At 34.4% G+C, this 16,851-nt stretch overlaps 1 protein-coding gene across 1 annotated transcript in view; it reads right to left on the bottom strand.

The window, feature by feature from the left end:
* Window positions 1-1,100: 1,100 nt before the first annotated feature.
* Window positions 1,101-16,851, bottom strand: part of MMRN1 (multimerin 1) — a 66,467-nt gene continuing 50,716 nt past the window's right edge. The window contains exons 7-8 of the mRNA XM_045819942.1: window positions 3,095-3,241; window positions 1,101-1,952 (exon numbers count right to left, since the gene is read on the bottom strand). Coding sequence (XP_045675898.1) covers window positions 1,531-1,952; window positions 3,095-3,241 — 569 coding nt within the window. The 3' untranslated portion in view covers window positions 1,101-1,530. The remainder of the gene's footprint in view (window positions 1,953-3,094; window positions 3,242-16,851) is intronic.

The following is a 16,851-nucleotide window of genomic DNA, read 5'->3' as shown; positions in this document are numbered from 1 at the left end:
TAGCCTATATATGCTTATTTCTTATCTGTAAAAAGCAGATGATAATATGCAGTATATATTTCACAGGCTTAATATGTAATTCATAGGATTACTGAGCATTGAACAAATTAATTAAAAAAATGCTTGTATACCAGGCCCTGGCTGGTGTAGCTGAGTGGATTGAACACAGGCTTGTGAATCAAAGCATTGTTGGTTTGATTCCCAGTCAGGGCACATGCCTGGGTTGCAGGCCATATCCCCAGTAGGGGGGTGCTAGGTGCAACCATACATTGATGTTTCACTCCCTCTCTTTCTCCCTCCCTTCCCCATCTCTCTAAAATAAATACATAAAATCTTTAAAAAAATTCCTGTATACAAAAAAATTTCATTATTATTTTTATTATTACCTATAGAAATCTATTCTTTGGAAATACTTTGTCAAATATATAGGAAAGTATTTTTAAGGATATTCACCACAACAGTATTGTCATAATAACACACTGGACAATTTCAATGGCCTTTGCTAGGGATTAATAAATAAATGGTGGTGTTTCCGTAGGAGGCAATATAAGGAAAGGGTAGATATGTACGCTGAACAAGATATGGCCTCATTCTAAATTCTGCCTCCATCCATAGTAACTGGAAATTGGCCCATTGATTAATCTCTCTGTGTCTCAGTTTCTTCAGCTATAAAAATGATAACAATAATACCACCTTATGAATCTTTGTAAGGAATTGATGAGACAGCACATGTAAGTTTCTTAGAAGAGACTTAGCATAGTGAGCATCCCATACATTGTAGCATCACTTTAGAGTATTTTGTACCCTGTTTAAAAATCCAGGCAGGTCTGCATGTGCTGTTCAAGAAGGACACCCTGAGGGGAAAGTTTCCTTTTCCCCTGTAGATATTGTATAATGGAGGCAAGTGAAAGAGTCACTTATATATCCTTAAACTTGGGTATAAATGTTCAAATATTTGTCAATTATTACTTTATCCTCTAATTACAGCAAGAGAACAATAGTTCTCTTTCTTAATTTTGATTACAAATAAAAATTTTAATATGTAAAATTGATTAACTCAACAGTAAATAATAAATATCAAAATAAAAAATGCTTTTTAGTCTTTGAGTAATTTATTTAAATTTGTGAGTTTAAGAAATACATGTCAGTATTTACATATGCAAAGAATAACACAAGTTAATGCTTTATTGGAAAGGCTACTGTGACTGACAGTGTTGGGTGATTACCATTTTATATTACTTTATATTGAAATGACTTAATATGAGAAAACAAAAGTAGTTATGCTAACACATGCACTTTGTTTTCTGAGCCACTGAATCTCTTTAGGAGAAAGAACTTCTTCATATTCAGATCATCCAAAAGATATCCAAATGACTTTATGAAATAAACAAATTTACAGCCTCAGACAGATTTAAAAAGTAGATTTTCACTTTATGTAGAAAAACTAAAAATAGAGCAGATGTGCATGCAAAGGTAGATAAAAACACTGGCTACTCCTGAGTAGGAGTGATAGTCACTCTTTCACAATGATTATGTGCGGTATAGCAAGTAACCGCTAAATGTAGTAGCTGGGGGAAATCTGGCTGGAATCTTTCCTTTCACAAGTCGTAGCCACACTTCCTGCCCATAATTTAATGCCAATAAGGCATCCCCAGTCAAAACCCTATCACAATGTATTTCACTGTTAATATTTGCAGATTCAAATGCAAGCTTGTCTCTTCCATCAACCACTAAAAATCCAGAAATATGACCACTAAATGACTCAATACTATACTTAAAAACATATACCCCAAGATATGGAATTCTGAATTTCCCAGTATTTGGAGTATATGAAGATCCATAATTGACATCTAAATTATTAAATAGAATAGGACCAGGTGTAGTCATTCCATATGTATGAGATGCAAAAAATGCCACCATTGGTGCGTATCTGTAAGATCCTTTGGAAAAATCTGTTAAAGGGAAAAATAGAACAAGTTAATTTTTGTTTTTATCTTGTTTTGCCTTTCTTTATATCCATAACATTTTACCTCAGGTACAGAAAGGGTGAGCAGGAGAAAAAGGTCATTCATCATATTTAACAAGGGTTGGTGTGTCTGGATGCTTCCCTGTCCTTTTGACTGAGTTACCTAAAATCACTTAGCATCTCTGAGCCTCAGTTTCTCCATTGAAATCAGGAAAGAATAATAGTAACATTCTACCTCTCTCATAAAAATATCTCAAAGATTAATTTGCATATTGCTTTGTTCTCTCCAGAGATAAAGGAATTCAAAGCCCCTTGAAGGAATTGACGCTGACATGATGTAGAAACAATTTTTCCAACACCTTGTCAAAGAGTATCTAGAGGCTACAAGGAAACCAAATGAAGTCGTATGCACCATAGAGACGTGCACCATAGAGATGTAGACAAAAGGAATTCTCTATGTAATTAATGCCAAACGTACTAACAAAGGCTGAGATTTAAAAATAGACTACAAACTTTACTTTTCACTTTCTGGCATATTAAAAGCCTGATTTGAATATGTTTTTTGTTCTCACTAAAGAGAATACATTTTAAATGTTGCATATATTTTCTTGTACAAAAAATCAGAAATGGTATATTCTTGAAGTAACTTTATAGCAACCAATAATTGCAAAAGTAAATGGACAAAAAAAAGACATCTTATTCTACTCAATTAATTCGAACATGTTCTAACAGTCCTTACCCAGTCAAAAGGTGAAGAGATGCTTTAATAGTAAGCACTTAAGAAAGCTTCATTTAAATGACTATATCTGATATGAATGAAAAGTATATTGTTTAACAGCTTTTTTGAGGGGAAAGCATTTATATTATATTTTAGGATGCCCAGGGGGTAAAAACTTGTCTCTATTACACTAATATTGAAAATTTCAACAAGTGTACATCAGTGAGAATTTACTAGACAAAATGATGTTTCTGCTTATAAATCCTGTGCATTATTCAACTAAGTTTCAGAAGTAACAGGTATTAATGCCCGTGAGTCTAGATTAAACAGGCTTAAATATTCATTCATAAATATTTCCAAAAACGTTTTTGTATGTGACATTGAACCCAAGGTTGTTTGCACTTCCTTACCTGGAGCTAAAGCATTGTCTTCCATGAGCCTGACAGTGCAGTTGTGACCAGTAAAAGGGTGTCGGCAGGCACAGACAAAGCTAGTCCTTCCACTTATGCACGTGCCCCCGTTCTGGCATGGGGACCTGCTACACACTTCTTCTGTTACTGAAAAAAAGGTCAAGATGAAAGAGGACAAAAGTGACCTACTTTCTGTGATCTCAAATTATAGTTTGTAGCACTATGAGAAAAAAATACTAAGACATAAGAAAAATGGGTTCTCACGTCCAGGCTGGCCTTCACTGTAGTCATGGTACTTCTTGAAAATCCCTTAACTCTGTGAGCTCTCTTGTTTCTTGGAAGTGGGTATAATTCTGTGTTCTATGCATTTATTTGTGTGGGAATATCAATATTTTTGTTAGCTGTTCACAGAATCATGTAAGTTTGAAAATGGTACATGATAAAGATAATATTTCAAATCATTGGAGAAGCAAAATATCTATTTAATACATTGTGCTTAGATAATTGGATACCCATAAAAATGTACATTCTATATGCATAAAAATACTAAATGTAAAAAAACCCTCATATGATTGCATTACAGTCAAATAAAAAATATCTTCATAGAAATTTAAAATTTTGGCAAACTTTTCAAAGCAAAGCAAAACAAAACAAAACCAAGAAGTTATAAGAGGTAAAATCCTGAAGTTTGTCACTGAAAAAAATTAAAACTCATTTGTAAAAAAAGCCACCATTATCAAAATTCAAAGATAAGTGACAGATTAAGAGAAAACAAAGTAACAGGACAACAATCTAGTGACTAATATCCATAACACATGAAAAGTCCTGACCAATCCAAAACAACAAAAAAATGTAACCCCCTAAAAACAGTGCAAAATAGGCAAATGATTAGAGCTAGCAAATCACTAAACAAAAACACGAAAGCTCATAAAAAATTTAAAGCTATCAACTTCACTACTGGTGAAGGAATGATAAAGTATCACCACCAACAGTTTTATATCAGGTGGTGACATTTAAAAAGACAGAAAATGTCCTGTCATGGTGGTATGAGAGAAAATGAACATTCGCTTAGTGTTGCTTCAGCTTCAATAGGTAGGACCTTTGACTAGCACAATTAGACCATGTTTACTAGGACTTAAAAGCTTTATTTACTTTGAACCAGAAATTTCTTCTGGTAAAATATAGACTCCAGACACACTTCCTACATATTCAAAGAGAATTGTTCAGGAATGTTCTTTATGACATCATTTGCATTAGTGAAATACTGTAAGACACCAGAATGAGCATTGATGGGGGACTTATTAAATGAAGTACAGTACGTTTTCACTAAGGAATATTAGACAGCAGTTTAAGAATGAGGACATTTGATTTATTGAAGACAGGAAATTCCAGTCCATGCATTAGATATAGAATAATTTTACTTGTTTAGAAAGCCTCAAATTATGAGTATGGTTATAAACATAATAGTTATGTAAATGCAGAGAAAAGGTTAGAATACTGATGTTACTGGCCACAGTTATCCCTATGGCACCACCTTGTGGTAACAAGCAGTTACAGTATATGCATTTCAATGATTTTTTAATTAGGATTATTTGCTTTGTTTAACATTTTTCTCAAGAAGTGTGGTCTATAAATATTTTATACACATTATATTTTATATTTAAATAACTCAAATTCACATAAAAATGTGACCACTAGATGCTTCTATAATTAGAATTTTTGGCAAAGAAGATATAACACAATTAAAAAGTGATTTAAATTATATTGGTATATTCTTTGCAATATGCTATAAACTATTTTCCCAACTAAGATACACATCAAAATGTTACATATGTGATATCTTTTAACAAACATTTTATGGCCTACATTTCTTTAACATTATTTCTCAACCATGTGAATAGGTTATTAAAACGTACCATTTGCTACTAGCTATCATTCTAAAATTGAGCCTGTTACTTTCTGGCTTTAAAAACTTCAGTATTTCTCCACTACCTATACTGAATTCTTTATGTCAAAGCACTGGCTTCATTTGCTTCCCTACTCTCTGAATTCAGCACAGTGATCAACTCACGGAATAGTATTCAGTTAATGTGCTTCACTGGGAATAAATCAACTGCACGGTAGAGTTGAGGGAATATTGACTTATTTATGTAACCTGATTAGCTTTGTAATTCTTATTTTCCCAGATGGGAAAATGCCCCTGTCACCTGTAGACTCTGCACTGTCCATGAATCAGGGATAAAACCTGTCTCTAGGCAGGAGAATTTTGGGAACTCTAAGAAATTTATTTTTCTGCATTGCTGTTAGCTCTAATGCGAGTCTACATGATTAGGCCCATTGGCTTCTGTTCAATATCCAGGGTGCAATTCCATTCTTCTCCTTGTGTCCCATGACCTCTAGAAACAGTCTTGCTTTTTTCTCTTTTTTTGAGTCATTTCATAGGGTGCCATTTATTTTAGTTTCTTGTAGGGTCGTTCATCTAGAGCAGGGGTCTCCTTGAGTCTAATAAGGGCCTGTACTTCCTCTAACAGCTGTGGTAGCTCAAGTTTGCTGAGACCACACACAGTTCACCTTTCAGGATATCTGTCATTGTGCCTATAGAGAATCTGCCTGGGGTGGCTCACCCACAACTCTGCACCTGCTGCTACATGTGTTTTATATGCCTCTCTTTGCCTTCTTGATGTTTGAGTTACCTCTGGTCTCTAGGTCCTTGCCAAAATAATCTACATTACAGTACATAAAGTTGTGCCTATGGCTCCCAGAACTGGACATGCTGTGGATTTAGTCTAATCAGAGCAAGCTATGGTAACAATTGTCATTAAGAAATGACCTCACACTTCTGTTAATATCACATAAGCATTAAATATTTATTATTTATTTTTGCATTTGTATCACACTGTGTCATAACAGGATTTCTATGCTCCAATGTCACTGGTGGTATTTAATACTCCATACTTATTTAACTCATTTTAACAAGAATTCACAATTATTGCTGATAATTAAATGTATCTTATTGCATTTGACTTATCATCTCTGGTCTTTGTTTTAGTTTTGTATGCAATGTTTTAACCACCCCTCCAGGCTTTGATATCATTTTCAAAGGTATGTTTTATGTGTTCATCCAAGGCATTGATACAAATATGTTACAAATCAGTGTCAAGTAGATAGCTGTATAATACATAACTACAAATTGATTGGCAGTGATTTATCAATTGAAAATATTTGTACTTTGTTATTCAATTAGCTACAAATCTCTTAGGAATCTTATCTGACGTTCATTTTTCTACTTGATTTCTAAAATACTTAAAAATTGTTAGGCACCTTTACAAATTTCTGTGCATATCTGTACTCAATAGGTAATTTGTTTTTGAATTAACAACAAAAGTAAGACTTCAATAGAATATCGTTTGCTTTTTGACATCTTTCCTATCCCTGTCAAAAGTCTTAATTACATGTAATTTCCTTAATTATTGTATGATACTCAGAAGTTTGCTTAATAAATGTCCTTCTTAATTCCAAGTAGGTGTGAGCTTTGTGAGGTAAGGGCTTAGATCTTTTATTTCATGAACTGCATGTTCCCACTGAACAGCACAGTGCCTGGTACATAGAAGTGCTAAAATGTCTTTCTGCAGATGAATGAACAAAGGAATAAAAGACTGACTAGATGACCACATCATTCTTACCCAGTATTTTATTGCTTCTTCACAGTTTCTCAAAATATTACAGTTTTCTTTTTTTAATCAACAAATAGCATTTATTGTGCAATTCCAATAGTTATTTGTGGTGTCTTAGTTTAGAGTGAGTCTTCATAGCCATTTCTACTGCCTAGTTTAGGCTAAAAGTAGCAATCTAGTTAGAGATCTATAAATTTCATGATATTTCTTCAAACATTAAAGGACTAAAAGTACTAAGGATTTATCATTTTACCAATATTCTACAATTACACAAGTCTGATATATTATTCATTTTATGAAATAATCAAAGTGATTTGATTATCGGGAAGAAAATTACTGAAAGAGTCCTTCCAATACAGCTATGACTTCTTTAAAACTCTAAACCAAAAGTAGAATAATGATGAAATAAGGATTTCTCAATGACCAGGAATGTGCCAACTTTAAGATAAGGCACGAACTGGTATTTTTATCTTTTTTTCTGTTTTCGCAGCATGCAGGTGGTATGATGCCACCAGCATGCTTTTCTAGAGACAGGGACTCATTTCAAGCATACTTTCCACAACTTTTCTACTTTTGGCTTCAAACCTTTTAAACTCTTTCTAATCCATTTATTTTCTTTAATGCAGATTAGTGCAAGTAGTTGAACAGTTCTGCCAACTCCACATCCTGCTGTCTGGTGCAGTAGTATAACTGATCTTTTAGTATTCATTTCCCTGCTCTGAGCATGACTAATATTACTTTGCCATTGTCTTGCAATGTTTCATGGGTCTCAGTTTGTTCTGGATTTTGCTTTCTGGATCCTGATAAATGTGCTCAAATCACACTTTTCCATTAATTCTACTTCCGTATTTCATAAATATCCATGTTAAATTTGAAATGGAGAGCTCTCTAAATTTTCAAATCCTTCTGCCTTTGCTAACATTTGCCATTCTTATTATATTATCCTTACTTGCTTAATGCATAAGCTCCCGGAGAAGAAACACTGTGTTGAATTTACCACTCTGTTTACTCATTCTTTCTCAGTGCCCATTCAGCATTTACTCAATAGATATTCAATAAATAAAATGAAGAGACACATAGTATTGATAGCTTCTACTTCATTCATATTTCTATTTATATTATAATAATGTTATATATAATACAATTTATATATTATTTTACTTTTATTTATTATTTATTTGAATTAATATTTAATTGACATTTTATTGTTTAGTTCTGTTTTAGCAATAAGATGTTATTTTTTATTTCTTTATTTAAACAGTAATTTTTCAGCGGGCAGATAACTGATCCCTGCCTGTGGCAGGATAGTTTCCAACAGATTAGTGAGGGGGTCTGCCATTGCCTCTGGGTCAGCTGTGTCACGCGCAGATGAAAGCATATTATACAAATCCTCTACAGAATTCTGCTCCGGCTAGTGTGCCTGCATAAAGATGGCACTTTGTTTATCTTTCATCCCGAGTATTTTGACTGTTAAACTATGACTCCATTAATTTTCAGTGCTATTATGTCTCCTCATTTATCAAAATTGTATCTATTAAATAAGGCTTATCCTTTTTTTAATATATTTTATTGATTATGCTATTACATTTGTCCCATTTTCCCCCTTCCCTCCCCTCCACCCTGTACCCCTTCTCCCACCCACGTTCCCCCCTTTAGTTCATGTCCATGTGTCATGCTTATGAGTTCTTTAGTTTCTACATTTCCCGTACTATTCTTGCCCTCCCCCTATCTATTTTCAACCTACATTCTATGCTACTTATTCTCTATACCTTTCCCTCCTCCCCTCCTCCCACCCCCCTGCTGCTAGCCCTCCGTGTGCCCTCCATTTCTGTGGTTCTGTTCCTGTTCTAGTTTACTTAGTTTCTTTTGGTTTTGCTTTAGGTGTGGTTGTTAATAATTGTGAGTTTGCTGTCCTTTTACTATACATGTCTTTTCTTTATCTTCTTTTCTTAGATAAGTCCCTTTAGCATTTCATAAAATAAGGGCTTGGTGATGATGAACTCCTTTAATTTGACCTTATCTGAAAAGCACTTTATCTTCCTTTCCATTCTAAATGAGAGCTTTGCTGGATAGAGCAATCTGGGATGTAGGTCCTTGTCTTTCATGACTTGGAATATTTCTTTCCAGCCCCTTCTTGCCTGTAAGGTCTCTTTGGAGAAATCAGCTGACAGTCTGATGGGAACTCCTTTGTAGGTGACTGTCCCCTTATCTCTTGCTGCTTCTAGGATTCTCTCCTTCGTTTTTACCTTGGCTAATGTAATTATGATGTGCCTTGGTGTGTTTCTTCTTGGGTCCAACTTCTTTGGGGCTCTCTGAGCTTCTTGGATTTCTTGGAAGACTGTTCCCTTTGCCAGATTGGGGAAGTTCTCCTTTATTATTTGTTCAAATAACTTTTCTACTTGTTGCTCCTCCCCTTCTGGTACCCCTATAATTCGAATGTTGGAACGTTTAAAGGTGTCCTGGATGCTCCCAAGGCTCTCCTCTATTTTTTGAATTCTTATCTCATCATGCTTTCCTGCTTGATTGATTCTATCTTCCTTCTGGTCCACTGTATTGTTTTGAGACTCAGATTCCTTCCTTTCACTATTGGCTCTCCTCCGCGTATCTTCCTGCATGTCTTTTACGGTAACGCGCATCCTTTCATCTAAATTGCGCCCAAAATCAACCAATTCTGTGAGCTTTCTGATCACCAGTGTTTTGAACTGTGCATCTGATACATTGGCTGTTTCTTGGTCTCTCAAAAGGATGAGTCCTGGGGGACTGATCTGCTCTGTTGTACACATGTCTTATGTCTTTCCCTGTCTCTCCTATTTTTTTTTTCCAGTCTGGTCGCTCTCATTATGGTGGGGGGCGGAGCCTTAGGTGTTCACTGGGGCTGGGCGCCCCAGTCGCTAGATTGTGACATTATAGTGGGGGCAGGGGTGGGAGCAGGGACAGGAGGGAATCAATGGCGGCAGTTCAGTTCTCCTGGGCCCAGACCCTTCCCCGGGCTCCTGGGCTGTGAGCTCTGCCCTGGTCCACAATCACTGCCTCACTGGGTCTGGCAGCCGCAGCTTGCGTACTCAGGGATCCCTGCTGCGTTCTTGCGCCCTGGATGGCTGTCGCGCCTATTCCGTGCCAAACTTTCCCCAATCTCCGCGTGCCGCTGACCCACGCCAGCCCCACACCCACTCGGCTCGTCTTCTCCTACCAGTCTGGATGTACAGGTCTACTTCAACTTCTTGGCTGTCCAACTTCCATTCAGATAGATCCTCTATCAGTTCTATGTGTTATGCTGACTGTAATTTATTGTTGTTCTAATCTTGGTTGTGCGAGGAGGTACGGTGCGTCCACCTATTCCTCCATCTTGCTGGAAGTCTGGCTTATCCTTCTAGTGCTCTAGAAATACTTCATAGGACCCTTCCAGCCATTTCTAGAAATACCAACATTTGTTTATGTTAAATTTTTTAATTCATTGATTTAGTTACTCATATTCTGTTCATGGGTGTACAGGTGGATGAAAATATTATTTCCAACTGTCTTTGCAACTTTTTCTTCAAATTATCACTTTCAATTTAGTTCTTATTATATTCATCTGTTGTTATTGATAACATTTTCTGGGATATTTTCCCAACTTTTTTAATCCAATCAATCAGCAATCTTTACCAAATGTATTAGCCCTGTCTCAAAAAATTTACCCTTCTCATCAAACTATTATTCTTTTATCTTAAGCCACGACCAAGGAGATTCAATATTTTTGTATTTGATATTATCAACTATTTTCACCTTTTTCTTCAGAGTCATAACCTTCAGTCAAAAGAAGAATAAAAAACACTGGCAAATATATCCAACATAATTAGTCATTAGAAAATGCAAAATAAAATCACAAGATACTATGAACCTATGAAAATGGTATAATAAACAATATTGACAATGCCAAGTGCTAACAAGATATGAAGCAATTTAAACTTCTCATGTATTACTAGTGCAAATGTGAAATGTTGGCAATTCCTCATAAAATTAAACTCTATTTATCTTGCAATCAAGCTACACAACTCCTATATATTTATTCAAGAAAAATTAAAACTTACGTTCACACAAAGTCTTGTATGTGAATGTTTATAACAGCTCTATGCATAATCCCCCCAAACCAGAAACAACCAAAATGTCCTTCAACTGGTAAATGGACAGTCTGCAGAATGCCCATACAATGAACTGCAGTAATAAAATGGAATACATGCAAGAACATGGATGAATCTCAAACATATATATACTAAATTGAAACAAGACTCAAATGCCTACACACATAGTATATGATTTCATTTATAAAATACTTTGGAAAAGATAAAACTGTAAGGGAAGAAAACAGATCTCTGGTTGCCAGTGACTGGGAGTAGAGGAAAGGGTCAGCTACAAATACACAAAAAGAAATTTGGGGGGTGGTGGTCTCTATCTTAATTGTAGTGGTGATTACATGACTAAGCATTTATCAAAACTCATAGATTTACATCAAAAACAGCACATTTAACTATGTAAATTATACCACAAACAAATAAACTTGTCTCTTTCAAGTCCCTCAATTTCCTACCTAGGATGTCAAAATCAGTGAAGGTGTATGCCAGGCTCTTTATTTTTTTGACTGCAGTATTCATATTTATTTATTTTTTAAATAAATAAATGGCCCTGCTCCTTGACTCCCATTTCGTCCCATTAACACTCATAGTTAACATTCTCATTATATCAGGGCTAGATGATTGTAGTAGTTTCAAAATCATTTTTCCTGACACTAAACAACCTTTGTCCATATAGTTTTGAAATGCATTTCCCTAGCACTATACAATGTAAACATCAGTGCATGTTAAAATCTTGTATTTTTAAGTTTTTGAGTGTTTCAGGCAAACTTTTCAAGAGAATTCAAAGTGTGCATGTGTTTACACATACACACATATAATACTCAGACACTGTCACAGACTGTTGTAGGTGATATACATTGATAGTCTCTGAAGAGAAATTTGGCAATACTTATAAATTTTGTTAAAATGTACATGGGCTTTAAACTATTATTTTACTTCTTGGATTTATCTTAAGGAAATAAAATTAGAGATAAGCACAAAGATTTCTCTAATAGTGCAGCATTACCTAAAATAATTTTGAAAGTGCCCTAAATGTTAAAAGTAGAATGCAAGATTGGAAATGTTGGCACATTCTTTCATGTGGTGAAGAGACAGTATAATCATCTGGGACATGAGAGGAGATAGAGAGCCTGGGTTCACATCCCGGGGCCAAAACTGAGGAACTCTGCAACTTTGTACAGGTTAGTCAACCCTTCTGGATACAGTATCCTCATCTGTGAAGTAGAAATAATAATAGCACCATGGACAGAAATTGTTTTGAAACTCAAATATTAACTATATGACGCAATATAAGCCTAGTACATAGTTTTAGAATACATGGGAAAAATATTTTGGATGAAAATATTAATCATATAGTAAATGCTTATGATAAATTGTAATTATTATAATTATTACATAATATGTATAATAAGATAAATAACTGACTTTATTTGAGGGCTTACTATGTGCTAGCCTATTTTCTTTGTATTTTAGGGATATTCCATATTTTCCATAATGAATATATATTACTCATAGAGCCAGAAAAAACATTTTTAACCCCTCCCAAAACTCCAATTGCCTTCTCAACACTGAAGCATAAGTACCACTTTGTGGACAGACATTCTGACGTTCTAATCATATTTGTCATTAGTCCCTGAAGTGGACCTTATGTTCTATTCCGCTCTAGTTCTCATTTGCACAATTTTTTCTATGTTATTTTGTTTACACAAGTCCTCCTTCTATCTCTATGGGATTATCCCACCTTTTTAAAAAAGAGTTTGAGTTCCAGGACACATGAGTTTTCCTTGTTCCAATAATGATTTCTTTTTATTTTTAAATGAGATCTCTCTCTCTCTCTCTCTCTCTCTCTCCCCCCCTCCTCTTTCACCTGCTCTCTTCCATATAAGAAATCTTCATGTTTATATCTTAAGTTTTATTCTTTTTCTCTAGCTATCTAATTTACTTCCATGCCCACAAGTAATCAGCCCTGGATACATAATTTCCAACTTTTATCTGATCCCAGATCCATATTACTAATGGACTTTTGAACATTTCTGCAGGGATAATAAATCTTTAATGTATCACAGACTAAGATTCTTTTTCTGTGTACATCTGTGCTTCCTCCTTGACCTTCCTATTTCTAATAATAGAATGATTAACTTCTCAATTGCAGGTACTTTATTTAATTTTTGGGGTTATTCTTTATTCTGAGTGTGTATTTTCAATTAGTTGTTTTTTTCTACTAAGGATATGTTCACATTTAACTAACATTTCCACATTCGATTTTATTCCTACCTCGGTCACCTAGTTGAGGTAATGATTTTCTCACTGCTCAGTCTGAATAATGTGCCTACATAATTATACCATGCTCTTGCATAAAAAATTCTTTAACTGTTACTAACAGAATGAATTTAAACATACTATACTCAACACAGTGTGAAAATGGTTGAATGAATGAATGCCCAGCTCAAGACTGCTTCTTGCATGAGATTTGCCCAAACACCCAGAGAAAACTTAAGAAGACACTAACCTTTTACAATAATGAACTATAACACTTATCCAACATTTAGTATAGTCTGTGGCTTCTTACTCTTTCACATTCAGAATAGTTTTATAATAACATAGCCTTCATAAACACATGACAAAAATTAAAAACATAAAATACAACCAAACATCACATTGCTCCACAGTACATCTTCCACTATCGAATTTTTCTAAAGCAAACTGACAAAGCTTCTGAGCCAGGGCCTTGCTTTCTGTCCCTTTCCTTCCCCAGTTTCTTGCAGATTTCACTTGTTTTCTAACAAATGGCATCTATCCCATTATCTTGTCTAATAATGCTGCAATCTGCTCCAAATACACCACAGTACCCTCATTTCCCTTACTTTTCTCTGATTTTTCTTTAGTGTGTAGCATTTATCACCTTTGAACCTACTAAGTAATTTATATTTTTATTCAGGAAGACAGGAATTTTTTTAACATTCTGATACACTGAAAGCATTTAGAACACTACCTGATACAATGTGGCACTTAATTAATACTTGTTAAGTTGAATAGTTATGAACTGTTATAATTTTCTAAAAAGAATAACAACATTAAAGATAGTTTATTTTGATTCTAAGACAAAACTGCTTAAATGAGTTTAAGCATTATATTTTGAGCTAATATAACATTGTATAATAAAAATGATCTTGTACTTTTCCTATATCTTTCTTTAATCAAGGACAATGTTTTAAAAACATTTTGAGGCAGATCTTTTTCTTTTTAAAAAAATCTTTTATTTTATTTACTTATTTATTTTTAGAGAGGGGGAAGAAACATCAATGTGTTGTTGCCTCTTACCCACCCCCAAATGGGAACCTGTCCCACAACTCGGACATGTGCCCTGACTGGGAATCAAACAGAGACCTTTTGGTTCCCAGGCCAGGGCTCAATCCACTGAGCCACACCATCCAGGGAATAACAAAAATCTTTTTCAAGCAAAATTCTTAGCTTACTGTTACACATAGTTTTATGAACACTTAATTTGCAACAAAGGTACCAAGCTTAGATTATATTTGACAGGTAATGCTGATGTTTCATTATTTTCACAGTTATTTATTATTTTTCATAACTTCTAATTTATGCTGGTAGTGTTAGAAAATACTTAGATGCTAATGTCCACATAAACCACGCTCATCCCACTACATCTTTGTCTCTTCTCAATATTCTCTCCTGACTTCCTTCTCCCCAGCTACCCTGTAAAGGTTGCTGTTGGCCAACTCTGCTCCTTTTTCTGGTCTCTCTGCAGCACGCTTATTCCCCAGCTTATCTTAATTACATCCAGAGTTTTAAAATACCATTCTTCTGACGATGTCTCTTAAATCTTAATTTCAAAATTTAACCCTTATTTAAGATGATAAAACCTAGAATATACAGAATTCTTAAAGGAGTGTTGATTGCCCATAAAAAATGACTTATTTTTTTGAAAATTTAGACATGTATTTTGTTTGCTATATCATTCTAACACATGACATACATTAACTTTCTCTGAATTCTTTAGTTCTCCAGTGTAATAATTTTATTGGTAATTTATTTTTGGAGTTGTAGAGATGTGAGTTTAGATCAATCAACAGTGATAACAATAAAATTCCATATGATTTTTCTCCTAAAATGACATTCAAAATAGAATAATTCAAATTAAATTTATAGTAAAATACTTATCTCTTTCAAAATCATTAATAAGCTGTGTATAGAAAAAGCTATGTATATACTATGTAAAAAACCTGTTAAAGTATGTTTTTCAAATTTCATATGCAGTTAACTTATGGCACAGCTATTATTTTTTAAATTTTATTTTCATTGTTTATGCTGTTACAATTGTTCCTGCCTTTTCTCCCTTTCCCTACCTCCACCCAGCCTCATCCTTTCCCCACCCCAAGCCAACCCCTGTTTTGCTGTCCATGTCCATGTGTCATGCATAAATATTCTTTGGTTAATCCCTTCACCATTTTTCCTCCTGTCACCTCCTTCCCCAGCCTCCTTTCTGGCTGATGTCAGTCTATTTTATGTACCCAAGCTTCTGTCACTTTTTTGTTCATTAAAAATACTGTAGCATAAAAAGACAGCTATTATTTTTATGCTACTTTTTCTTTGTCAAGATGCAAGTATCATGTTCACTTACATGGCTGTGCAACAAGTTCCTACTATATGACAATAATCCATGCACCTGCATTTTCATGTTTAATAATCAATACAGCACAAAATAATATCATTTTGAATTTATAATGTTCATGGATTGAATTTAATAATCAATACAGCACAAAATAATATCATTTTGAATTTATAATGTTTTTAATGTCCAGTAGAAAGACATTTATTCATTGCATTTGATTACATGCTAGTCTATAATCAAATTTTGTTTCAAGTCTTTGTTGTCAAAAAAAATTTTAAAAACCAAAACAGTTGAGAAATAGCTCGTGTGATTCTTGTTAGAGAAAACAACCCAAGCACATGCAGTGATGATGTAAACAGAGCCCAGTGCTCAGTCCCATTTCCTTCTATTAGAACATGTGGTATAGATTTTTTTGAGCTATGAGCATCAGATGCATGGGTTTCTGACTGTTCACCTTAGATATCACGGCCACTTCATCTCAAGACAAGGTTCAGAACAGGGTTGTCAATTTGTTGGCATTCTTTCTTCAACTGTCATCTTTCCCATGAAGGGGAACCTTATGAAACACTAGGGGAGTCTTTGTTTTTCTACCAGGGAACCATGAACAAAAAGTAGTTCATTTAATATTTGCTTAAACACCGATATGCTTTATTGACACAGCTGGGGAGGCTATCCCCAGCAGACAGGCTTGCTAATCAGTTTGACACAAAGAATATCTTAAAGATCATGAGTAAAGCAAAGGGTCAATATAGCAGGCCTGAGAACATAAGTAAGTACATAAGGAAGCCTGTATGTGGATTTCCCCAGACTCCATCTGTGTCATTTTCCCTTGCTTAGCTGTGCGCAGAACTATATGCTGAGTTCCAGGAGTGCTTCTATCAGGCCACCAAAATTGTGTGTGGCTTTGGAAACCTTATAAAACAGATCATAAATTCTAAATTCAAGCAGATATCCTTCAAAATTTAATTAGCTTATGTTAAACTGTTTTGTACAAGAGGCAATTTATTAGTTTTCTTGAGGTATATTTGAAAATATTAATTTTTATAGTATGGAAAAGCATATAAAGAGTAGAAAATATCTTGGGGAAAAATCATAAATTTTTGTAGATCTTTTCAATGTTTGTCAATGCACATGCACTTTATACAGTTAAACCTTTACATTTTGTATCCTATTCTTCTTGATTTATCATTATATAACTATAAGCTCATTTATAAGTGGTATGTTGAATTTAAAGCAACAAATGATGAAAGTAAAGATAGGGAACTACAGAATACCCTGAGTCTGTAAATGATGTTGATGTATGGAAATAATTATATATGAAATATTAAGTAATAAATA

This window comes from Phyllostomus hastatus, unplaced genomic scaffold (genome assembly GCF_019186645.2).
Source record: "Phyllostomus hastatus isolate PE091 unplaced genomic scaffold, TTU_PhHast_1.1 phas_scaffold_39, whole genome shotgun sequence".
In the NCBI taxonomy this organism is placed as follows: Eukaryota; Metazoa; Chordata; class Mammalia; order Chiroptera; family Phyllostomidae; genus Phyllostomus; species Phyllostomus hastatus.
Note: the sequence above shows the minus strand (reverse complement) of the source record. Positions and strands in the feature narration are given on the sequence as shown.